Genomic DNA, 24,799 nt, shown 5'->3' on the forward strand with positions numbered 1-24,799 from the left:
CCAATGATCTCTCTCCATGTGACGGAACTTTTCCACCCTGGCTGTGTCCGTCAGGATGCAGAAATCTGGGGCAGACCAGGTCTGTTGTGCTAAACAGTCCCTCACGGGGACACAATGTCACAATGAAGTGTTACATCACTCGTGGAGCAAAACGGAAGTAATATCATTGCACTTGAGTGACACTCTAGGATTTCATCAGAAGGGAGCTTATTCATCAGCAGAATGTCAAGAAGACCGACTCTGGACTCTGGACTCTCTCTGTGGATACTGTTATTTACCTGCAAGCCATTAAAACTTTCTAGAGTTTAACTGCAGAGTTTGAGGTGAAATCTTGATCATTACCCCAGTAAGATGACTTCACTTCACTTCACTTCACTTCCTTTTTTTTTTTTTTTTGCTGGAAGTGACATCATGTATTGATACAACCCTGAGGAGCATCCTGCCTTTTTCTCATGCCAGCCTGTTAAGTGGTAGAAGGAAATGGAAGGTCTGGCCAAGAAGGTCCCTCTGTCCTTCCATTAAACCTCTTTTTAAAGGATGGGACATTTTTTCTTCAGGCAGTTAGCAAGTCTAGTCAGAACAGGTGTTGAAGAGAGTTGTTTTTAATACTGATTCCACAGGTCATGTGAATGTTGCTGAGATAAGGTGCCCATAGGCTGACCAACTGATCTCAGCTTCTCCTCTGTCTGTTGCCTCCCACTTGCTTTCCTCACACCACAGTGAAGACAGCCGTTCTCTGAGGGCGCCATTTCAGAATTCTATGGTGTGGCGTAATGATTGCCAGCTGAGAAATATCAGGAGACTTTAGGGGTGGAGCCATGAGTGGACAGGATTTGGGGCTTGGAGGGACCTCATTGGAATATAATGCTATGGAATCTACTCTCCAAAGGAATCATTTTCTTCAGGAGAACTGATCTCTGTTCCCTGGAAATGAGCTATAATTCCAGGGGATCCCCATGGCCCATCTGGCGTCCCTTTGTGGTATGTATTTAAAGACCAGGAGAATTTAACAGGGATAAAGAACATAGCAAAAACAGGGTGTTGGATATATTAAATTTATATATTTTAAAGAATATGTTAGAGCCTCTTGTGGCGCAGAGTGATAAGGCAGCAGAAATGCTGTCTGAAGCTGTCTGTCCATGAGGTTGGGAGTTCAATCCCAGCAGCCGGCTCAAGGTTGACTCAGCCTTCCATCCTTCTGAGGTTGGTAAAATGAGTACCCAGCTTGCTGGGGGGTAAGCGGTAATGACTGGGGAAGGCACTGGCAAACCACCCCATATTGAGTCTGCCATGAAAACGCTAGAGGGCATCACCCCAAGGGTCAGACATGACTCGGTGCTTGCACAGAGGATACCTTTACCTTTAAAGAATATGTTATGAAAATGTATTAAGCATTCTAAAACATCTAACAATAACCAGAGATAATCCCATGTTTATTTATGTATTTATTTATAAGACTTCTAAACTGCTTTTCAGCTACTTTTCCTTTTGATATCACTTTGATCTGCAGCAAATACCATATAATGTTATTTAGCTTCATGTCATGAAAACCATGGGGAAACTATTCAAGTTCATCTCCATAAGGAAAATGCTTAAACCTCTGTTAGAGGTACAGGACATAAGTTTCCTGGCCAGTGATACCCTTAGCTGCTATTCTCAAGACAGCCAAAAACAAAACCTAAAAATCACTGTCTAAAACATTATACTAAAGTGGTCTGAAACAGGGGCAGAAGATGTTCTTCTTCCTGTATAGATCCCCTGTCTAAAGCTCGCGGGGGGGGGGGGCTGAACATCCATTCCCCCCCCTGTTTTTAAATCTGGGGCTGGAACCTCATTCGAACACTGGATGCCGCATAATTATGATCCTACAGATTGCTTGAAAGTACAGCATTTAAGTGTGGAATAATTCCCCACCTAATTTTTCAAGTCAATATTCTTATTCTCTTAACAAGTGTGCCTGTGTCCAGCCTTTCACACACACCATATGGTTATGTTTTTTTTAATGTATTTATATTTACATGCTGCCCTCCCTTGTGGCTCATAGTGATTTACAGAGAATATGAATTGTGCAACAAAGTACAGTATAAGCTGTGACATCAGTAATGGGGCATCATAAACAATAATTATAACAAAACATAGGCAACAATAGAACATTTGTTAACAGCAACATTATGACTGCAACCCTATAGAGTGAGCATGTCTGAATGGAAGGGGGTTCTGGGAGCCCAATAGATGTTGGCACTGATCTCAACCAAATGTTTGATGAAAGAGCTCCATTTTGCAGGCCCGGAAAAACTGTGGCTCTGACAGGGCCCACATCTCCTCTGGGAGCTCATTTCAACATGAGGGGGCCAGAACAGAGAATGACCTGGACATGGTTGAGGCCAAACATGCTTCCCTGGGGCCAGGGATCACTAGCTGGTTGGCATCGGCTAGGCATAATGCTCTTTGGAGGGCATAGACAGAGAGATGGACCCAAACCACATATGGCCTTGAAGGTAGTTTCCAAGACCTTAAGCCTGACCTGGGATTCAACTGGTAACCATTGCAGCTGTTGGGGCATGGGCCAGATGTGGGCCCTCCAAGGTGTTCCTGGGAGAACCCTAGGGCTGAGGACATTCAGACACAATCACACCAGCTGCCAACTGGCTGTCCCTGGATGAAGAATTGTGCTAGGAGAAGGGGAGGTAAGTAGAGAGTTTTTTTTAAAAAAAGAACCTGTCCTATAAACATCAGTTGTGGCTTGTTATAGTCCATAGAGTTGTGGGGGGGGGCAATGTTTTCCACTGAGGCAGCCACAAGTCTAACATTAGCTCACAGAGAACGATGTGGCCAAGTCACTGGCCCAAGGACTCTATAGACAGCAGCACCATGCTCCAGTTTTTTACTGTGATGTTGTCGGCAGGAAACCACTAACAGAAGTCAACTGACAAAACCAAGATGTATTATTAGAGCATTTCTGTACACCCATGAGTTTTGAGGATTAAAACTCATCAAAACAGGCTTTCAGACTTCATTGGGAAAATGCTTGTTCAAGAACTGTTCTTTTTTAAAAAAAGCTCTGCAGGTTCTCGATTTTGACATGCTTTGAGCTACTCTGGAGGATTACCAAGATATTTATTTATTTATTTATTGTATGGCATATGTGTAATACAGCCAGGAGATCCTAAGATTGGCTGCTGCGCAAGTGACGCTCAAAAGCGGTTTGCCATTTCTTGCCCCCGTGTCACGACCCTGGTATTCCCTGGAGGCTGGCTAACCCTACAGAACTTCTGCGATCTGACGAGATCAGGCTTATCTGGGCTGTCCAGGTCGGGCAGAATTACCAAGGTGAGCAATGAGCTTAATTCACTCATTACTGTTGTTTATTAAGAATGCCATTTGTATGTCATTTTTTAATGGCAGCGAGAATGAGAACCAATGGACTGTGTACTGGTGACAAAGTGACCTTTGGCTGTAGACTCACTGCACAGTCACTGCCTCCTGGTTCCCTTCCTATAAAATAATTGTAATGGCGAACAGAGTCATAATACACTTATGAAGAGAGTTCTAAAAACAATCCATAGAAAACAGAATTCTCCACCATTTTCAATAATTCGTATCTTCCAATTATTTAAGGTTGGATCCAACATCTTGTGAATGGGTGGGAAATATAGGAGGGTATCCCCTTTAACCATCAAAAGTTTATTCTAGGGATCATGGGGCCTGCACAGAGAAAAGACATGATTGCTGTGGGATGTAATACAGAGGGGAACTGGAGAAAATCGAGTGAGAAAAACTGGCTGAATCCCACTTAATGTGTTTTGAGAGTGTTCGGCTCTCCCTGTCTGACTCCAGTTATCGCTTCGACTCTTGAGTATCTGTGAAAATGGGAGTAGTATATACCACTGCCCACTAGAATTTCCTCTTTATAATTATTTGTGTTCTATTGTACTGCAAACTTAGTATTACAGCATGGTTTGTTTGGAGGTCTTTGTTGTCTGCATTTCTTATCAGATTTTGCAAACCTCCTTGAGTTTCAGCGTGAAAAGGTGAACCATTAATGATTATGGTGATGGTGGAGATGCCAATATGTTTGATCTATTTATTCATAATCCTGTGGGATAATCCTAGACAAATCTGGGGAATGGCCAAAACGCAAGAGATATACTAGTGCAAGTTATCGCTTATTTACTTGCAATTGCTGTCATTCACTTGTGAACATCAAATAGTTTTAAAATATTTTGAGATATCCTTGAAATTTGTCTGGGAACATTTTGAACATAGCTGTTAAAGCATCTTGACCTATATGTAACACAGTGATGCAGTATCTGCAACAAGTTCTACCAAAGTCAGAGGTAACTTGTAAAGGCAAGTATATGCAAGATTGCTATGGGGAAATCAACTCATGAAGCAGAGATCTGAGAGATTGCTTCAGACACATTTGTAATGGTACACTGTTTATAGATTGAGTTATTTTGTTGGGAAAGGCAATAGCTGAAATATTAAAAAAATTCAGATTCTGGTGTCCTTGAGTAGATCTGTTTTTCATATTATGTTTTGTTCTATGTTTTTGGACTTAATACTGACCAACAGGCAAGAGTTGGTGGATGAGGTGAAGGAGGTGGGGACCCTAGGGGGAAGTGACCATGTCCTCATAGAATTCCTTTTGAGATGGGGAGCCAAGGAAGCTTGTAGCCAGACGCGGATGTTGGATTTTCGTAGGGCAAACTTTAATAAACTCAGAGACATGATGAGTGTCATACCATGGACGAGAATGCTGGAAGGGAAGGGAGCATGTGAAGGGTGGGCGCTACTCAAACAAGAGCTATTGCATGCTCAATCAATGACTATTCCAGAAAGACGAAAACACTGCAGGAGCTCTAAGAAGCCTATTTGGATGAACAGAGAACTTCAAGAGGAACTAAGAAAGAAAAGGAAAATGTTCAGGAAATGGAGGGAAGGACAGAGCTCTAAAGAAGAGTACCTACAGGTTACTAGGCACTGTAGATCAATCATCAGAAAGGCCAAAGCTGAGAGTGAGCTAAGATTGGCCAGGGAAGCCCATTGTAACAAGAAAAGATTTTTCAGTTACGTGAGGAGCAAACGTAAAGTAAAGGAGGCAATAGGCCCGCTGTTGGGTACGGATGGACAAACTCTAACGAAAGATGCAGAGAAAGCAGAAAGGCTTAGTGCCTATTTTACATCTGTTTTTTCCCACAGGTCTAAGTGTTTAGGCACATCTAGAGATGGCTGTAGCCAAAGGATAGTGTCTGGGTGGCAGGTTAACATGGATAGAGAGGTGGTCGAGAGGCATTTAGCTGCACTGGATGAGTTCAAATCCCCTGGTCCAGATGAAATGCACCCGAGAGTACTCAAAGAACTTTCCAGAGAACTTGCACAGCCCTTGTCCATCATCTTCGGAACCTCTTTAAGGACTGGAGATGTCCCGGAGGACTGGAAAAGAGCAAACGTTATTCCGATCTTCAAAAAAGGGAGGAAGGATGACCCGGGAAACTACAGACCAGTGAGTCTGACCTCTGTTGTGGGGAAGATAATGGAGCAGATATTAAAGGGAGTGATCTGCAAACATCTGGAGGACAATTTGGTGATCCAAGGAAGTCAGCATGGATTTGTCTCCAACAGGTCCTGTCAGACCAACCTAGTTTCCTTTTTTGACCAAGTAACAGGTTTGCTGGATCGGGGAAATTCGGTTGATGTCATTTACTTGGATTTTAGTAAAGCTTTTGACAAGGTTCCCCATGATGTTCTGATGGATAAGTTGAAGGACTGCAATCTGGATTTTCAGATCGTTAGGTGGATAGGGAATTGGTTAGAGAACCGCACTCAAAGAGTTGTTGTCAATGGTGTTTCATCAGACTGGAGAGAGGTGAGTAGCGGGGTACCTCAGGGTTCGGTGCTCGGCCCGGTACTTTTTAACATATTTATTAATGATCTAGATGAGGGGGTGGAGGGACTACTCATCAAGTTTGCAGATGACACCAAATTGGGAGGACTGGCAAATACTCCGGAAGATAGAGACAGAGTTCAACGAGATCTGAACACAATGGAAAAATGGGCAAATGAGAACAAGATGCAATTTAATAAAGATAAGTGTAAAGTTCTGCATCTGGGTCAGAAAAATGAAAAGCATGCCTACTGGATGGGGGATACGCTTCTAGGTAGCACTGTGTGTGAACGAGACCTTGGGGTACTTGTGGATTGTAAACTAAACATGAGCAGGCAGTGTGATGCAGCGGTAAAAAAGGCAAATGCCATTTTGGGCTGTATCAACAGAGGCATCACATCAAAATCACAAGATGTCATAGTCCCATTGTATACGGCACTGGTCAGACCACACCTGGAGTACTGTGTGCAGTTCTGGAGGCCTCACTTCAAGAAGGACATCGATAAAATTGAAAGGGTACAGAGGAGAGCGACGAAGATGATCTGGGGCCAAGGGACCAAGCCCTATGAAGATAGGTTGAGGGACTTGGGAATGTTCAGCCTGGAGAAAAGGAGGTTGAGAGGGGACATGATAGCCCTCTTTAAGTATTTGAAAGGTTGTCACTTGGAGGAGGGCAGGATGCTGTTTCTGCTGGCTGCAGAGGAAAGGACACGCAGTAATGGGTTTAAACTTCAAGTACAACGATATAGGCTAGATATCAGGAAAAAGTTTTTCTCAGTCAGAGTCGTTCAGCAGTGGAATAGGCTGCCTAAGGAGGTGGTGAGTGCCCCCTCACTGGAAGTCTTCAAGCAAAGGTTGGATACACACTTTTCTTGGATGCTTTAGGATGCTTAGGGCTAATCCTGCGTTGAGCAGGGGGTTGGACTAGATGGCCTGTATGGCCCCTTCCAACTCTATGATTCTATGATTCTATGATTCTATGATTCTATTGCTATTTTACATTAAGAAGACAAAGATCAATTTTTGCTTTTTTGGTACTGCTCATTAATGATAGATTAATTTGCCTATCCCCAAAAGGTTCTGCTGTATTCATTGTGGTTTCCTAATATATTTTCATTCTTCTCAATTATATCCCATCTTTTCTCCAAGGACCTAACAGTAGCCCATATGGATAGAAATTCCCTTCCCCCTGCTCTCTTATAACAAGATTTTAAGAGCGAGTGGTCATCTACAGATTTATGGCCCTAATAGAAAGTTAAATATGGCATAGTCCAGAATTTGAACATCACATTGACACATACACACAGCTGTTTTCTTCTCTAATTAATTAAAACACCAGTATTTAAGCTGGGACACTATATAACTCAATAACAGGATAGTAGGTATTCCCCTACTATTAAGAGAATGGAACTGTAATCTCAAAACATATTTACTAGGGAATACCTCCCATAGAACTCTGCAGGATTTAATTCTGAGTAGACTTACTTATGGTTGGACAGTAAGCTAACGATGCTGATGGGTTGGTGTGTCACACATAAAATGATTGAACTAGAACAATAAAGATCTGAGTTTTCTCCAAGATGGTTGTCTTCCTCCATTGCAGAACTGTAATCCACCTTTAAACCTACTGAACAACCCTACTTGGGGTTACCTTTTTACCATATCCATGTAACCATCTTTCCCAAGGATAATCAGATGCCAAGAAGGAAAAGGTTCCTATATCATTGATAATGTATGGGAGTTTTATCATCTCAGTGTCATTACTATGTGACATGAGCTGCATTTGTTGAAATTGCCTGTTCTACTGAAGAAGAGAGCTGTTTTTTTGTGTACCCTGCTTTTTACTACTCAAAGAAGAGTTGGTTCTTATATGCTGCTTTTCTCTACCCGAAGGAATCTCAAAGCGGCTTACAATCGCTTTCCCTTTTCTCTCCCCACAACAGACACCCTGTGAGGTGGATGAGGCTGAGAGAGCCCTGATATCACTGCTCGGTCAGAGCAGTTTTATCAGTGCCGTGGCGAGCCCAAGGTCACCCAGCTGGTTGCATGTGGAGTAGGAGTGGGGAATCAAACCCAGTTTTCCAGATTACAGGTTGCTGATCTTAACCACTAAACCAAACTGGCTGAATAACTAAAGGTAGAAGGCTCTCTCAGCCCATCATTCCTTGTTGCTTCAGGCAACAACAAAAGAACAACAAGGAAAGCTGCTGCCTTCATGCCCTATTTGTGGGCTTCATAGAGGAATTTGATTTCCTAGTTGGGAAAACAGGTTGGTCTCCTTAGTCCTATTCTGAAATTCTTTGGTAATGTCATAAAATCAAAGAATTTGGAAAGGGACTAAAGATCATCCAGGTCAACCCCCTGCACCATACAGGATATCCTAAGCATCCCTGACAAATAATCTTCCAGTTGCTGCTTAAACACTGATGGAGAAATCACAGTATCACTGGCCAACTAATGGTTGAGATGCCCTTTTTGTAAAAAACAAACAATTCTGCCTTCCCAATAGTTATTGTGAGGATGCTACATGGGTGAGATTGCAGGAACTGAATGTGGGATATGCAACACACATGCTCTACCTTTAAACCAGACTTTCACAACTTTGCTTTAGGATGCTTAGGGCTGATCCGGCGTAGAGCAGGGGGTTGGACTAGATGGCCTGCATGGCCCCTTCCAACTCTATGATTCTATAACTCGTGGTTTATCAAGAACAATATAGACCATTTCTTGTGTATTGTGGTCCACTAGGCCTTTAGGAGACCCTCTATCTCACTGTCTGCCAGGCATCTGGCAATATACAGCGAATGAATGTTCTGCACTGGGACTGATGTGACACAATCTGTGAAGGTCTGCCCTAAGCTATTGTCACTCTTCTGAAACAGAGCGTGAATTATTATCAGGGAGGAAATGCAGTGTTGGTGTACCATTTAGACATATATGCTTATTGCAAGGGCTAAAAATAGAGCTCAATGAAGCATCACTTAAAATGCACTCTGTGGCCCATCGTAAGCCACACACTCAATGCCCCTTTTACACACAGGAGCCAAAAGAGACGTCAGAAGGGCTGAATGGGCGGTTAATTCTGAGAATTTGTATCTAAAAACATTTCCAAGATGCTGCTTGTGTGTCAAAAGGCAGGCATTCTGTAAAAACTGAAAGGAATACAGCTGCTGGACATACAGTTGGGGTCTGCTCACTGTTGACACTCAACTTCCAGTCATGATTTTAGGCAGAATTGTACTTGAAAAGGAAAACATATTATTCCCCACTTTGTATTCTCCTTGAAAGGCATATGCAAGGTGGGGAGAATTGCATAAGCTGGGTGAGTTGCTTGCATTGGGATGCTCAGTTTTACTTCTGCTAGATGATCCTCCCATTTCATCATTTTTGATGTTTCTGACTAGCTGGCAGTGTAGCCAAATGTATAAAAATTCCTTGTATATGTGCAGCATTTCAGGTTATCTCTGTAAGGAAGTCCACTTGCTCCTCACATACATCCTTTGAACAAATGGTGAATGACCTGATTCACTCAAGCCTTTCGTTCCCCCAGAATCCACCATAACACATGCCCCTGTGATTCTTGGGATGGGGAACTCTCTAAACTGCAGCACAGTACAAAGTTTTTATAGGTTGCCACAAGATGGGCCGCTGACAGTACCATACTGTGCAATTACTACAGTCCACGGGTTTCTACTGGAGTAATTCTGCATAGAGTTGTACTGTATAATGCACAAACCTCCCCTTTCCCTGTGTGCTTGTTTTACTAAGTTCTCGTGAGGTGATAAACTTGTGAGGTGGTACAGGGGGTTTCCCAGGTGAGGGGGGGGGGGGTTCCCAGGAGCTCACATTAGTAAATGCTACTTTATTTTGATTTTATTTTTTTAATTACCTCAGGGCAACAGTCTAGGATGCAAAAAGAAGGGTTCTTCCCTAGTTCTTTCCCTCATATACTAGCATATACTACTTTGCTGTATGGAGGATCATTCAGTCACTTGAGCCGCCAACAATTGTCAGCATGGAATAGTAGATGACGGTGTTGATTCACATTAAAATCCCCACTCTGTCACAAAAGCTTGTGCATTGGATTTGGACCTGCCCCTCCCTCCCTCCTTCCCTCTCTCTTTCTCTCTCTGCCTAACCTGCCTCACAGGATTACTGTTGTAAGGAGAAAAGGGAGAAAGGCAGAATGATGTAAGCCATTTTTGGTCCAACTTGATTGGTAAGGAAAATAGGGCACAGACAGACAGACAGACAGACAGACAGACAGACAGACAGATAGATGAAATAATACAAGTCAGAAAAATCTGACCGCCCCACTCAGGACTAGCCCTGATTGTCACATACATAGTCTCAGTAATCCTTAAACCCCAGAAAACAGATCAATGTTAGCTATATTATATTCTAAATAGTGGCCCTCAGGCTGATAATAGCCATTTTTCCAAATGACTTTCACAGCTGAAGCAAAATTTGAAACAGGAACTTTTAAAAAGAAAATCATTTCTGAATTACAATATTTCATTGTCAACTTATGACTTTCAAACAGGTTCAGACCAATCTATGTTTGACCAGGTTTTTCAAATCTAGTTTCTCAGACAATTCCAGGAAGGTATTTCTTGTACAAGAATTAGGGGGGAGGAAGTACACATAATGTTGGGGATTTATGATTAGATTGGCTAATGGGAACTTTTACCCCCAAAAGCAATCATGGTGGAAGGGAAGATGTGGATCTGGGCTGAGGAAGAGGTTGTTTCCCAGATGAAAACTGCCTCCACAGGGCCATGGTAGAAAAAACCTTCAGACACAAAACCTTCACATAGCAGTATCTTTTTTTCCTATTGGAGAAACAGTGCCATGGATTTCAGACCATAATCCAGACCCCACCCCCCATCCCCAGTTCTGTTTTAAGGTTCCATTACAGCTTGGGAGATCCAGTTACAGACTCCTTTTGATTATGAGTTTCATGCTGCAAGATATTTTTTAAAATAACATTTGGAAATTGAGGGTTTTTTTAAAGTAAAATGTAATTTTATAATTAACAAAGGGAAAAATAAAATTGGAACATTTGCACATGGAAGTCTGAAAGCACAGCCAAAATCGGACTCTGAAATCAAAAGTCCAGGGGAAAGTAAATTGAGAGATTAGCAAGAGATTGTTGTGTGAGCTATAAACTAAATTGTCTGTTAAAGAAGGAGCAGGTTAATTTCCACCACTCTGCTACCTATCTGCTGGGGACCCCCAAGAGATAACTGGCAATTGTCAGAGAGGATAAGTTCCCCTCCCTCTCTCTCTCCTGTTCACTGATTCTCCTCAACAGATTTCCTTTTAAATCCACTGGGACAAGTCTGTCATTCCTGCTTTATTGTCATTATCATTCCGTGTTCTGGGGTGACAGTCTACAATTTTGTTAGTTTTATGTACTATATAAGTATAGTTCTTATTGAATTGTTTCAAGGTGTCCTCACCCTTGAGTCTCAGCAAGAATGGTAGCCTATAAATGAAGTACGTACGTACGTATGTACGTACGTACGTACATACATACATACATACAAGTGGGTAGCCATGTTGGTCTGAAGTAGCACAACAAAAATAGAATCCAATAGCACCTTTAAGACCAACACAAATTTATTCAAGGCATGACCTTTTGAGTACATGCACTTGAAAGCTCACAACTTGAATAAATCTTTGTTGGTCTTAAATGTGCTATTGGACTCTATTCTTGTTATACATACATACGTACGTACGTATGTTCATCCATACAAATATTGTAGAACAATGGAATCTGGCATATAGGTAGGCAAAGTAAAGTTTAGCTTTGTAAATTTTGAGGTCAGAAAACAGGCCAGTAGAAAATCAAAATATTGTTTCATGTGGTCACTAATGTGACTCTTAGTCAAAAGGCTATGCTTTTTGCCAAAAAGAAACTCCCTACATTTAGGGAAATACAAAAATTAGGTAACAATCCAATGAAGCTTGTAACTTGTAACATAAAAAATATAACAACCAAAAATATAACGACCATGCTATCCCTGGTAATTATCAGTTTTGACTTGTTAAAGTATTCTTCAGGACTATTCTGCCAAAAAAAATCCCTACCATATAACAATAATAATGAATAAAATACAAATTGAAGACTCCATCAATATTAAGTAAGATTAAGATTAAGCCATATTTTTATCTTCCACTAGCCACAAATTTTTGTTTTTCTGTTTTTCAGCTCACACCCTTTGGCCTTCTTGTTTGTTTCCCCGGCTTTCTGGTAAGGCTTGAAGTTTTCTCCACATTGCAACTGATCTCCAGACTATCAGTTCCCTGGAGGAAATGGCACTTCCAAAGGACAGACTATGTGACAATGCCACATAATCCACCCTCTGAAGCAACAATTTTCTCCAGGGATCTCTGTGGGCTGGAAGTCTCATTCTGGGAGATCTCCAGGCCCTACCTGGAAGTTGGCAATCCAAGCTGGGCATCATATACATGCTGAGTTCCCTCCCCTCTCTGAACTTCACTCTCCCTAGATATGACCCCAAAATCTCTAGTAGTTTCCCAAACCGGAGATGCAACCCTACTAGAGATTTTAATAAGTTTTTCATTATAGTGAAGGGACTGGTGGATTCAGGCAGGGATCCTTGCTATTTTCCCGCCTGCAAAATGTTGGAAGGTGTGCATCCAGTGAAGCATCCCCAAGGTATTTTATTTGCTGGAATGTCCCATCTATGATTACCAAAATTGCAAGTTGATTTCAGTTTATTTCTGTACAGGATGGGATTACATGGAAGCAAAAGGCAACCTCAGCTGCGTGGAAAGCAGAATTCTATATACCGGCAAAAGCCTCAAACATTACCAAAAAAGAAGCCTCCTCCACCTGCACCCCCAGTAAGTATTTCCCCTTCAGGGCTGAGGATATGCTTCTCTAAACCAAATCACAACTAGGGCAGCCATCTCTATAGAATCATAGAATAATAGAGTTGGAAGGGACCTCCTGGGTCATCTAGTACAACCCCCTGCACTATGCAGGACACTAACATCCCAATCGCTCATCTACTGTAACCTGCCACCCCCTTGAGCCTTCACAGAATCAGCCTCTCCATCAGATGGCTATCTAGCCTCTGTTTAAAAATATCCAAAGATGGAGAACCCACCACCTCCCGAGGAAGCCTGTTCCACTGAGAAACCACTCTAACTGTCAGGAACTTCTTCCAGATGTTTAGATGGAATTTATTTTGCATTGATTTCATCCCATTCAGTCACTCTGGGGCAAGAGAGAACAATTCTGCTCCATCCTCCATATGGCACCCTTTTAAATACTTGAAGATGGTTATCAGATCCCCTCTTAGTCGTCTCCTCTCTAAGCTAAACAGACCAAGCTTCCCCAATCTTTCTTCATATGTCTTAGTCTCCAAACCCCTCACCATCTTTGTTGCCCTCCTCTGGACATGTTCCAGTTTGTCAACATCCCTCTTCAACTGGGGTGCCCAAAACTGAACACAGTACTCCAAGTGCAGAGGCCGAACCAGTGCAGAGTAATGTTGATCTGAAGTAGAAGAACAAAGTTGGAGTCTGGTGGCACCTTGAAGACCAACAACGTTTTATTCAAGGTATGAGCTTTCATGTGCATGTACACATCTTCAGACAATGAAATCGAAATCGCTGGACTACCTATATAAGAGAGTAGTAAATAGGTAAACAGCATCATGAAAATATCCAACAAGCTGAATTGATAAGGCTATCAGGTCCTCTGGGTTCAAGATTGCCTGAAGAAATATGCATGCACATGAAAGCTTGAATAAAACTTTGCTGGTCAAAGGTGCCATCGGGGTCAGACTTTGCTAAGGATCAGCTATAATTCTGGGAACTCTTCAGAGCCCACCCGTAGGCTGGCATCTTTACAAGTCAGTGTAAGAACCAGCTCACTGTAATGGTCAAGTGTCAGGCTAGGATCTGGAAAAGCAAAGCTGATTCAGTCATGGCAGCATACTAAGATACCCTGGGACAACCACATAACTCAGCCTAACTTAACCTCAACTGTTGTTGTGAGATTAATAAAAAGGCATCTTTCAGCTGGTTTTACTTGATACCAGAGGAAAAAAACTATTGGTACCTGTATATTTCCCCCGGCCAAAGAAAAAGTGGCATGGGAAAGGCTTTTTCTAGCTAAAAAATGTCAGGGGAAAAAAGTGTAAAAGACTTCTCCCCACAATGGCTCTCCTTGACCATTTACGCACTGGGAACTTCACTGCCCCAGCTCCCGTGCAGAAGCACAAATGGGGGGCGGATGAGGTACACCAGACCAAATGCTCCCCCATGGGTGCAGGAAGAGGCGGGGCAATCTGCCATGACTAAAGCTCTAGCCTTCAGCCAGGCATGAAACCTCCAGTGCATAAACGGTCCTTGTTGGTAAGGTAATCTTGAGGCCTGCCTTTGCAAATCATGGGAAGAGGCATTTGAAATAAAGACAGAAGAATACTAATGTGTAGCTGAACTGAACTGGAACTGAAATTCTGCATGCAGAGGAGTTTATTTCATGAACTTGTACATACATTTTAGAGACAGGCAGCTGGCAGTCTAGAAGTTTTATCTATCCCTCTAGAGTTTGCCATCTGTTCTTCTAAAGGGGTAGGGGTAGCAAACACATCAGAATCAGGATACAGGTGATCTTGACAGGCTGGAAAACTGGACTAAAATGAATTTTAATAGTGAAAAATATAAAGTTCTGCATCTAGGTAGGAAAAATTAAATGCATCACTATAGGATGGAAGAGACTTGTCTTGGCAATAGTAAAGGTGAGAAGGATCTGGGAGTCTTTGTAGACCATACACTGAACATGAATCAGCAGTGTGAGCCAGTGGCTAAAAAGGCAAATGGGATTTTTAATTTTAGTTTTATTTATTATTTGATTTCTACCCCACCACCTCTTAAAAACTGTATTAAAAGAAGAATAGTGTCCAGATCACACGAGGTCCACTCTGTTAAGACCTCACTTGGAGTACTGTGTTCAGTTTTGGGCACCACAACTGAAGAAAGATGTAGAGAAACTGGAGCATGTTCAGAAGAGGCCAACAAAGATGGTGAGTGGTTTGGAGACCAGGTCGTATGAGGACAGGCTGAGGGAGCTTGGTCTGTTTAGCCTGGAGAGAAGATGACTATGACCTGCAGGGGTCAAGGCAACCCTACCCTTGAGGCGTTGTCAGCAGCTGCACTGGCTCCTGGGGCCTGGGCAGTTGCTGCATGACCTGCAGGGGCCGAGGCAGCAGTTTCTCCACCCCAAGGGAGGGAGGGGGCCCTGACCAAGTCTGAGAGTCAGACTGTCAGGACAATTTATTAAGCAGAGGCTAGATAGTTATCAGACAGAAATGCTGAGTTTATGAACTTAGGCAGAGTGTGAGTGGGTGGGCAGGAAGGGATGTGCCAGTGCTTGTCTCTTGTGGCCCTTCCTTGCATACCCAGGGAATTGCTAATTGCCAGGCTGAATTCTGGAGATTTTTGGTCGTGGTGGTATCACTTAGGCATGAAATTGGGGTCACTGTGGGTGAGAAAGTAGTTGTGAGTGCCTGGATTGTGCAGGGGGTGGACTAGATGACCCTGGAGGTCCCTTCCAACTCTATGAATCTCTGAAATCATGGTTGAGAAAGCCTGCTGTAGAGTAACACACTTGGCTTCCTTTCTCCAGCTAAGGTCCACTCCATCCACAAAAGCCATCCCAGGCAAATAGGAGTGGACAGCCAAAATACACAATAAGGAAAGATGGTGTGGAGGGAGTTCATGTGGATGGTACTTTACTCCTTCCTCAGGTCTGTGGCTCTGTGGGAAAAGAGTTGCTGACCACTGATGCATAATGTAATGGCTTCAGGAAATCCTGGGAACAAATTAAATAATCTTCAAGATACAGCATCAGGCTCCCAGGGGGTAAAAACTGGCACTGGAATGACATGCAAATAAATCCGGTTTCTGTAGTGTGATGAAGTAATGTTTGGCTTCGTTTTGTTTTTAATTTATTCCTTCCAAAGGTCAAGCCTCGAACTGCAACCAAATCTTCTGGCAACGGTAAGAAGAACCTTTTGATTTTTGGAAAGAGTTTCCATGCCTGACCTTTACTTTCTGTGTGATTTCTTTTGAGGCCCTTGGAAATCTAAGAACCACTCCTAAGATGCATCTGAAATGAATCTGTACAACAACCTCGGTGCTTAAAAACTCTTACCCTTGTAATTTGATCAAAAGATTCTTTTCCCCCCGGGAACGAATTCTTATCAGTTCTTGATGAAGTCTGGCTTCTTTTCATCTGTTTACAAACAATAGTTTTTATATTGCCTTTCAGTGATTTTTTTCACAAACAAAACTAGAAGCAGCACTAAAAAAAACTAATTTCCTCGTGCTTGCTGAAATAAATATATCATTAAATGCTTCTGAAGTGTGACCAGAGAAATTTTTATTGGGGCAAAATCCAGATACCTGTATCTATTTCCATAACAAGTTAAACAGTACCTTTCTGGAGCCATTTCAGTTTTGAAAAACACTGGGCATGGGGAAGGCCCTAAACTATTTGCCCCACTGGATAAACGTTCATGTAGCCCTTCAGTATATGGGGAGCTCTCAAAAGTACAAATAGTGGCCATTTGGGGCCAGAAAAATCCTGCAGGGAAAAGCCATAAGCCCCTTCTCCCTGTGCACATGGTTCTAATCTGAGTTGTACCGCACACACCTGGGAACTGTGTCTCCAGCAGGGAATGCAAGGCCATGTCTAAAAATGTGAACTGGGGAGGACCCAGGGAGAAACATAACATGTAGTTAGGCACTCAGATTCTTTACCTGGATATGATAGGGACTGAATCTGGTATTGTCTCTGTCTTTGAGCTACAGAATTATTTATTTATATCTCACCCTTTCCCACACTCAGGGGGAATTATAAAGCCATGTTTCCAACAGATGTCATACAAATGAATACAAAAATCAACAAGAGAGCAAAAATCCCAGTATCACCAGAAAGTGCCCCAAACAAAACACTGAGCCACAGAACAAAAGATGCTGGCAACGATGCCCTCCCACAGAACACAGACTGACAGTCTGTCCTAATAAATGGTAGAGGAAGTGATCTCCTGACTTCCCCTGGGAGATGCATCCAGACTGATGTGGACATTCAAGAGAAAGGCACAATAGCGTGTGAATTGCCCTGAGGACTGAGACAGGTACCAGGTGGCGGCTCAGGTAGCATCATGTAGGCAGGGAGCACCTGTAGGCTGTAGGCTGCTGAATTAGCTAGCAATGGTTGGCACCAAGGCAAGCATCACTGGTCTATTCCGGGCACTACAAACTGTTTATTAGCTAGGTATCTGTATGGAATCGCCCTTTGACCCAGCAGCAGCACTTCATCAGCCACCTGTGCTTGGTAGAATCCCTGCTGGAACAGCAGTGACAAAGGAACATATTTCAGAATATGTTCCTAAGCCATGTTGTGGAAGTCTATCATGATATGGGAGAGCCAGCTAGGTGTAGTGGTTAGGAGTGCGGACTTCTAATCTAGCGAGCCAGGTTTGATTCCCCGCTCCTCCCCCATATGCAGCCAGCTGGTGACCTTGGGCACTGATAAAGCTGTTTTGGCTGAACAGTAATATCAGGGCTCTCTCAGCCTCACCCACCTCACAGGGTTCCTGTTGTGGGGAGAGGAAAGGGAAGGCGATTGTAAGTCGCTTTGAGACTTCTCCTTCTCCTTCTTCTATGGCCGAGCTCATGTTAAACCTTCTCTCTTTGAATTAGAAATACCCCAAACTGTGCCCCATTTGAACCTACTTAGCGCTGTACCAGGTTCCTCATAGATGAATGCAGGCTTGAGTTCATGACTTGTAAAGTTATCTCCTTCTCCTTTCTGGCATCTTCTCCAATAAATCTGAAAGGGAAACTAGTTGGAGCTTGTTCTCACAAAACCTTGCATTGTTCCTAAGCCGTGTGATTTTGTACTGAAAAGGAGGAAGCTTTGTTTGAAAAGGTCAGACCAAGTAAGATTTAAAACTATCTGTCTCATGGGCGTCTATATATAGAAGACGTCTCCCTTGCCATGCATTCATTAGTCAAAGACGAGTAAAAGACCTTTTCCTCTTCATGGGGGTTTTGTTGTTGACATATCTATTAGGATTCGGTTTACAACGGCTCATGGATGACGGCTCACAACCATTGAAGCCAATACAATTCCAATAAAAACAATACAAATAAAACATCATTCTACATCCCCCTACATAAAACAGCATCAGGTGCTTATACTAATAAATACCTCTCAACTCTCCAGCAGTTGCATCTGACTTTTATAACAGCGGGGTGCTATTATATAGAGAAGGGGTCATTACATGGTAATCACCTCCTGGCCTCAACTGAACAGCCGGTGGAGGAGATTCATCTTGCAGACACTGTAGACCTGAGATAATCCCATCCGGGCCCTTCCAGGAGCTCATTCCACCAGGTGGAGATCAAGACCAAAAAGATGCTAGCCTGGGTTGAAGCCAGGTGGGCTTCCCTTAGGCTGGGGACTACCAGCCTGTTGGTATTTGATGAGCGAATTGCTCTCTGGGGGCATAGGCAGACAGACAGTGCCTCAGAAATGCTTGGTCCAGACCGTGAATGACCTTAAAGGTCAAAACCAAAACCTATTTGTCCTATATGTTGTAAAGTGGAGTAATTTCAGATTCTGAATGACTGAGTCAAGTTGACATAAATTGCATTAGAGGATGAGGTGGAGTATGAATTTGAAGGTTATAGCTGACATAGCCGGTGTTGCTAGGATTTATATTGGTTGCCAGGGCCCTCCTCTGGCCACAAGTGGTATATAGGTGGATAGGATAATCAGATCCAGGTTGGGAAACTTCTGGAAATTTGGAGATGGAGTCAGGAACTTCAGTAAGACACAATACCATAGAGTCCACGCTCCAAAACATCAATTTTCTCCAGGCGAACTGGTCTCTTCTATTCTGGGCTGTAATTTTGAGGGATCCTCAGGTCCCAGCTGCAGGCTGGCATCCATAATACCAGCTGTTCATCAGGGGAATTCTAGAACTCTTTCTTCCTCCTTTTACATAAAGATCAACAAATATATCTGAGGAACAGATACCTGACAAAGTGAGCTTTAACACATACTCTGGAAATTATAAGGTACTAGTGGCCTTGATTCTAAAAGTTGGGGATTCTAAGAGTTGGAAAGTACCCCCAATTCCTGTATGCTCAAAGAGCATCCTTCTGGATTTTGACCTGATTCATTTTAGACCCAACCTCTTTCCTTTCATTTCTTGTGTGTGTGTTTGCAATAGATAAGCACCTTGTGATTGCGCTCTATGATTTCGCTTCCACCAGTGACTGGGATTTGGAGATGACCGTAGGAGAAAACTTTGAAGTCCTTTGCAGGTCAGTAACTGCCAGGCTCTTAGATGATTCAGACTAGGGTTGGCAAGTATCTGGGGATTTGGGGGGTGGGTCCTAGAGAGGGCAGGGTTTGGGGAAGAGGGGGACGTCAGCATGGTACACTGTGATAGAATTCACCCTTCGAAGCCTCCATTTCCTCCAGGAGAGCTGATCTCTGTCAACTGGAAATTAGTTGTCAAAGCAGGACAGGAAGAGCTGGGCCTTCTCTTCCCCACCCTATGGAGGCCGGAAGGAGGGGGGAAAATGCCCCAGTCAGCTTTGTGGCGCTTCACGGTGCCACAGAGCTGACCAGGGTCTTTTTTATTTTGCAAAAAGAAAACCCGCTGCCCTCCCCCCACGGTGGAACCTGTCTGCTGAATCAAACTCTCCTATTGAACAGCCAAGTGCCACCAGAGTCTCCACCAGTCATTACTATGTCCCAAACCATCTCCCTTGACTTCAGGCTTCCTCTGTGCCTCTCAGGGGCTAAGCCTCAGAAGACCAGATGACTGTGGTGGCCTGCATCCTTATGGAGCCACACGGGCCTGTGCAGTCCAGTGTTATACTGACTTCCACACTGTACAGTCTTGGTCAGTGCCACTGGGCCTCCACTGTTAAGTGCCTCTGTAGGGCACAGTCTGTGCCAATCCAGAAGTTCCCAGGAGCTGGCAAAGACTTATTATCCATTCTGATTGCCATAGCCATGGCTGTAGCCAGAAAGCTGGGCCTGTGCCCTCTCAGCCAGTGTTTGATAGTAGTTATGGCTAAGTGCTGGCGCCCGCCCTCCCCCTTGGCAGTGGTAATAGCCAGGAGTTGTGCCTCATAAGCCATTGCTGGACCCTCATGTATAAAGCTTATTAAAAACCCTTTACTCCCTGTGGCATCTCTCCCCAGGGACCAGAATAAACAGTTTAGTTGCTTTCTTGTAGCCTGCATTCATTCACTTATTTTTACCCTGCCTTCTTCACAGCAAAGGAGACTGGTGGTTAGCAAAATCACTGACTACTGGGAAGAAAGGCTACATACCCAGTAATTTTCTGGCCTGCGTTGATAGCCTGGAACAAGAAAAGTAAGTTTATGAATCCATATGGGGTGAGGAGGGGCCTCTGTCTTTACATCATGCAAGCATAGAATCAGTTACGTGAAGGTGACCTTAGGGAATCTCTGCCTTCATTTTTAAGCATCGTCCCAATCTTCCACTGGAGCATGTAGGCTGTGAAGAACAAAATATACCTAGAAGAAGAACTGGTTTTTATACCCTGCTTTTCACTACCCAAAGGAGTCTCAAACCACATTTCCTTTCCCCACAACAGAGACTCTGACGGGTAGATGGGGCTGAGAGTAAGGTGACCAGATTGTCCCACTTTTGGAGGGACATCTGGGGGCACCTGGCAAATTGGTAGCTCAGCAGGGCCGGATTAAAACATGCTGGGGCCCCAGTCTCACATTTAAGAGGCCCTATAGCCTTACCAAAAATTGAAAATTAGTAGATTCTAGTATTTAGAGACCCCTCAGAATTTAAGGCCCCAAACCGCATTTTATTTCGTTGCCTATGAATCCAGCTTTGTCCTTTACATATAACGGCAGTTAAAAACGTGACGGTTCTTTTTCAAACATAAGTTTAGCTACCCTTGTAGCAAATACAAGTTGCATCCCGCAATCATACATAGTAGAGAATTGTTCAATTGCAAGAAGGGAGGAGTTCTTTTGATTGCAAGCACAATTTATTGTGTAAAAAGTAGCGAGGATGAGAAGGATGTCTCAGGAGACACACACACACTAAACCATAATGAATGTCCCTGAGCTTCCAGTTTTTAATAATAAATCATGCTCTAACTCTTTCTTTCTTTCTTAGATGGTTTTTCAAAGGCCTCAGCAGAAAAGAAGCCGAACGCCTACTCATGGCACCAGGCAATGCAGTGGGTTCATTCCTGATAAGGGAAAGTGAAACCAATCCAGGTAAGAAGCTGGAAAAGTTTTTGCAGTTGATGCTTGGTCCCTCCTTTTCTTCAGAAATGAGCTGTAATCAGATTGGATGAATGACTTCAAAATCCAGCACTTCCCCGTGTCAGAAGTTGGATTCATAGGCAGCGAATGAATTAACTGCAGTTAAAAAACAATAACTCAATTAATCATAGTAATAAAGAATTCCAACAAAGGATTCCAAAAGGCACGCTTTTTGAAATTCTTTATTATTGTGGTTAATGTAATGATTGTTCTTTTGGCTGTAGTGTTCTGTTTCCATGACCTCCTTTATTTGTTCAGACAAATGGAAGCAGGGGTAGTCAAACTGCGGCCCTCCAGATGTCCATGGACTACAATTCCCATGAGCCCCTGCCAGTGGAGGACCACAGGTTGACTACCCCTGGAAAGCATTACAGAAATCTTAAATTGTGATTTTAAAATTTATATATATAGCATGCACTTTATTTTATTTATTTATTACTTTATTTATATTTTAAGCTGCATTAAGCTCTATAAAGATGAAAAGTGGCTAATAAATATTTTAAATGAATAAATTACAAATAAAACTGTTGCTATTCCATCCTCACAACAACCTTGTGAGGTCGATTAAGTTGAAGGGGTATGACTGGCTCCGGGTCACCCAGTAGCCTTCCACAGCAGAGTGGGGATTTTCACCTGGCTCTCCCAAATCCATTCCTGACACTCGAACCATTACAACACCCTGTGAAATTAGGCCCAGGAAACTAGACACTTGCCCCATTTGGGATCCAGCTGTATGTTACACAGGAGACCCCTTGTTAGCGGTGAAGTCCTAAGCAGGGTCTCACCTTTCTAAGTCTATGGACCTCAGTAAACCGAGAAGGGTATAGCTCTGTACAGGATTGCCCTGTGGATCCCTCCAGGTTTTTTGAGGGGATGGATTAATGCTTCAGAGCCCTTGGGGGAAGCAGAGCCAAACTGGAATGGAATTGTCACTCTGAAGCTGTGATACATTTTTCTCTTGAAAAGATTCTAGGACAGTGGTCGCCAACCTCCGGTCCGGGGACCGGTGCCAGTCCGTGGATCAGTTGGCACCGGGCTGCGACTCCTCCTTGTCCTCCTCTCCAGCTGCTGCCTCAGTGGCTGCCCTGCCACTCTGCTCACCTTTGGTGCTCTCCAGAGGCCACCATGGCTGGGGCTCCCCCTCGGCGTGGCACTGCACAGCTGCTGCTGGCAGGGTCACCCGCAGGAAAGCAAGTGGAACAGGGTCTCAGGCGGTGGCGGTGACGTCCCTTGGAAAAAGAGTACCCCCCCACCAGGCCTCAGTAAAATTGTCAAGTGTTGACCGGTCCCCAGTGATAAAAAGGTTGGGGACCACTGTTCTAGGACACATTGTTTCCCTCCTCTGAAGGAAAACTTTATTTCCATTAAATTATACATAATCAGCAAATAAATGTAGATTGGAGCATTTCGCATCATGGATACAGCCTGCAAGATGAAGCTCTCTATGGTGAAAAATGTCTAAACTAAATATCAATGCTACATAAACTTGTACATTTCCTGGTGTGAGAAGATTTGAGGATGTAATGTTTTCACTGAAGACACACTGTAGGAAACTGTCCTGATGCCAACAAATATTTTCCATTTTCCTGTTGCAGATGCCTTTTCCCTTTCTGTTAGGGACAATGGCTCGTCTTACGGTGACATCATCAAACATTACAAGATTCACATGTCGAGCAATGGAGGATATTACATCTGCCCAAGAATCACCTTCCCTTCCGTTCAGGCACTTATCAATCATTATTCCAGTAAGTTACCCTTCAAACAGCTTGCAGGTTACTAGACGTAATAAAGCTCAAGAATTGAGATTCACCCGGTAGAAGGGATGCATTTGGCAGGGTCATTCACTCAGGTTCTTAAAAGCTCAGAATTGTAGGCTGCCTTGAACCAAGAGGATATAAATGCTCCGATAAATAATATCATAAATAGGAGTTGGGTTGCTGGAGAGAAACAAAATGCCCTGGAGTACAACCCAGTGCAGATCTTACAGGCAAGGTCTATTCAAGCTGAAAGGCCAAGGTTGCTAGAGAGGAGCAAAATGTTCTGCTATGCAAATCAATTTTCCTACTCTTCATGCGTGAAATCAGAGTCTGAGCTGTTTCATGCATTGAAAATGACATCCAAATCTCACGGCTCAGGTTCGGCAAAGTTGTCTTCTTTCTGTGCAATATGTGGGCCAGTGGGATGCACATGGCAGCTTGGCACCACTAGAGAGAAATCACGGCTGAAAGCAAAGAAGGGGTGAAAGGGCAGACCCAGAGGGCAATGCGGGACTAAATAAGACACATTATCCCTTAACTGCAAGAGGCCTCATGAGTTACATTTTCATTTTCTGAAGCTTCTTTCCTGCAAATGTGAGAAACTTATGATGTGCGATGGGCTAAAAACTGCTGTGCCCCTGTTTATCATCTCTTCCAACACTCAAGCTTGCTGTCATGTCTTATGGGAGCTGGCTGGGGGGGATCACTCTCATATATTTTAGCAAGTCTGTGTATACAATTGGCTTAAAAAAAAAAGAACCTGCACATCATATTCTATGCATGGGAACACAGTGCAGATTCTGTATTATATAGGGTACGCGAAGGTGGCAGCAAAGACGGTTCCTCAGTGGAATAGGCTTCCTCAGGAGGTGGTGGTGATTTTAAGCAGAGGCTAGATAGTCATCTGACAAAAATGCTGATTTTATGAACTTAGGCAGATGGTGGGCAAGAAGGGATATGCCAGTGTTTGTCTCCTGTGGCATTTCCATGCATACCCAGGGAATTGCTGATCGCCACTGTGGGATGGTAGGTGAATTTCCTCCAGGCCAGGCTGGATTCTGGAGATTTTTTTGGGGGGGGGGATCACTTGGGCATGAAATTGGGGTCACTGTGGGTGGGCAGGTAGTTGTGAGTTCCTGAATTGTACAGGGGGTTGAACCCTGGAGGTCCCTTCTAACTCTATGATACTATGATGTACACTCGTAATTTAGTGTCTTTAAGTATGGTTTCAAAATGCAAATAAACTGGTTTGGATCCCGATTATGCCCTCCAATGGTAGCATGGAACTTGTTTGCCTCTTGCCTGCCACTGTAATCCACTGATGCAAAAAATGCTGCTCCTGGGGAGTAGGGAGTCCTGAGAAATTATACCAAGGGGTCCACCACAAGAGAAGCGAAATCTGTGGAAATGTCCTGTTTAGTCTGGATCCAACCAGTTATCTCCTGTTCTTGATTAACATCTGCAGAGGAATCACTGCAGATTGGTTTGTAGTTCTGTTATAACTAGGCATTTTAGATGGAATTCTGGAGCAGGATGGGTTTGGAAACAACAGTGAACAAAACTCAGCAAAGGCTAAACAACAGAGCCAGGGCAGAGTGCGGAAAATCCAGAGCATTGCAGCAGTCAGAAGCTCAGCTGGCTGATTTCACACACATTGGATAGTGCATTTTCAATGCACTTTTACAGTACCATGCAACTGGATAGTACTGTGTGAAACAGGAAAATGCACTTGCAAATGGTTGCTAAAGTACATTGAAAGGGCATTAACTGA

The 24,799-nt window shown here is 43.4% G+C and overlaps 1 protein-coding gene across 1 annotated transcript in view; it reads left to right on the forward strand.

Annotated features, from left to right (window-relative positions):
- The first annotated feature begins 2,980 nt into the window (after window positions 1-2,980).
- BLK (BLK proto-oncogene, Src family tyrosine kinase) overlaps window positions 2,981-24,799 on the forward strand; it is a 33,047-nt gene continuing 11,228 nt past the window's right edge. The window contains exons 1-7 of the mRNA XM_077331066.1: window positions 2,981-3,330; window positions 12,646-12,760; window positions 15,892-15,928; window positions 19,174-19,267; window positions 20,235-20,333; window positions 21,120-21,223; window positions 22,867-23,016. Coding sequence (XP_077187181.1) covers window positions 12,647-12,760; window positions 15,892-15,928; window positions 19,174-19,267; window positions 20,235-20,333; window positions 21,120-21,223; window positions 22,867-23,016 — 598 coding nt within the window. The 5' untranslated portion in view covers window positions 2,981-3,330; window position 12,646. The remainder of the gene's footprint in view (window positions 3,331-12,645; window positions 12,761-15,891; window positions 15,929-19,173; window positions 19,268-20,234; window positions 20,334-21,119; window positions 21,224-22,866; window positions 23,017-24,799) is intronic.

The sequence above is a fragment of the Paroedura picta genome, chromosome 1 (assembly GCF_049243985.1).
Source record: "Paroedura picta isolate Pp20150507F chromosome 1, Ppicta_v3.0, whole genome shotgun sequence".
Classification (NCBI taxonomy): domain Eukaryota; kingdom Metazoa; phylum Chordata; class Lepidosauria; order Squamata; family Gekkonidae; genus Paroedura; species Paroedura picta.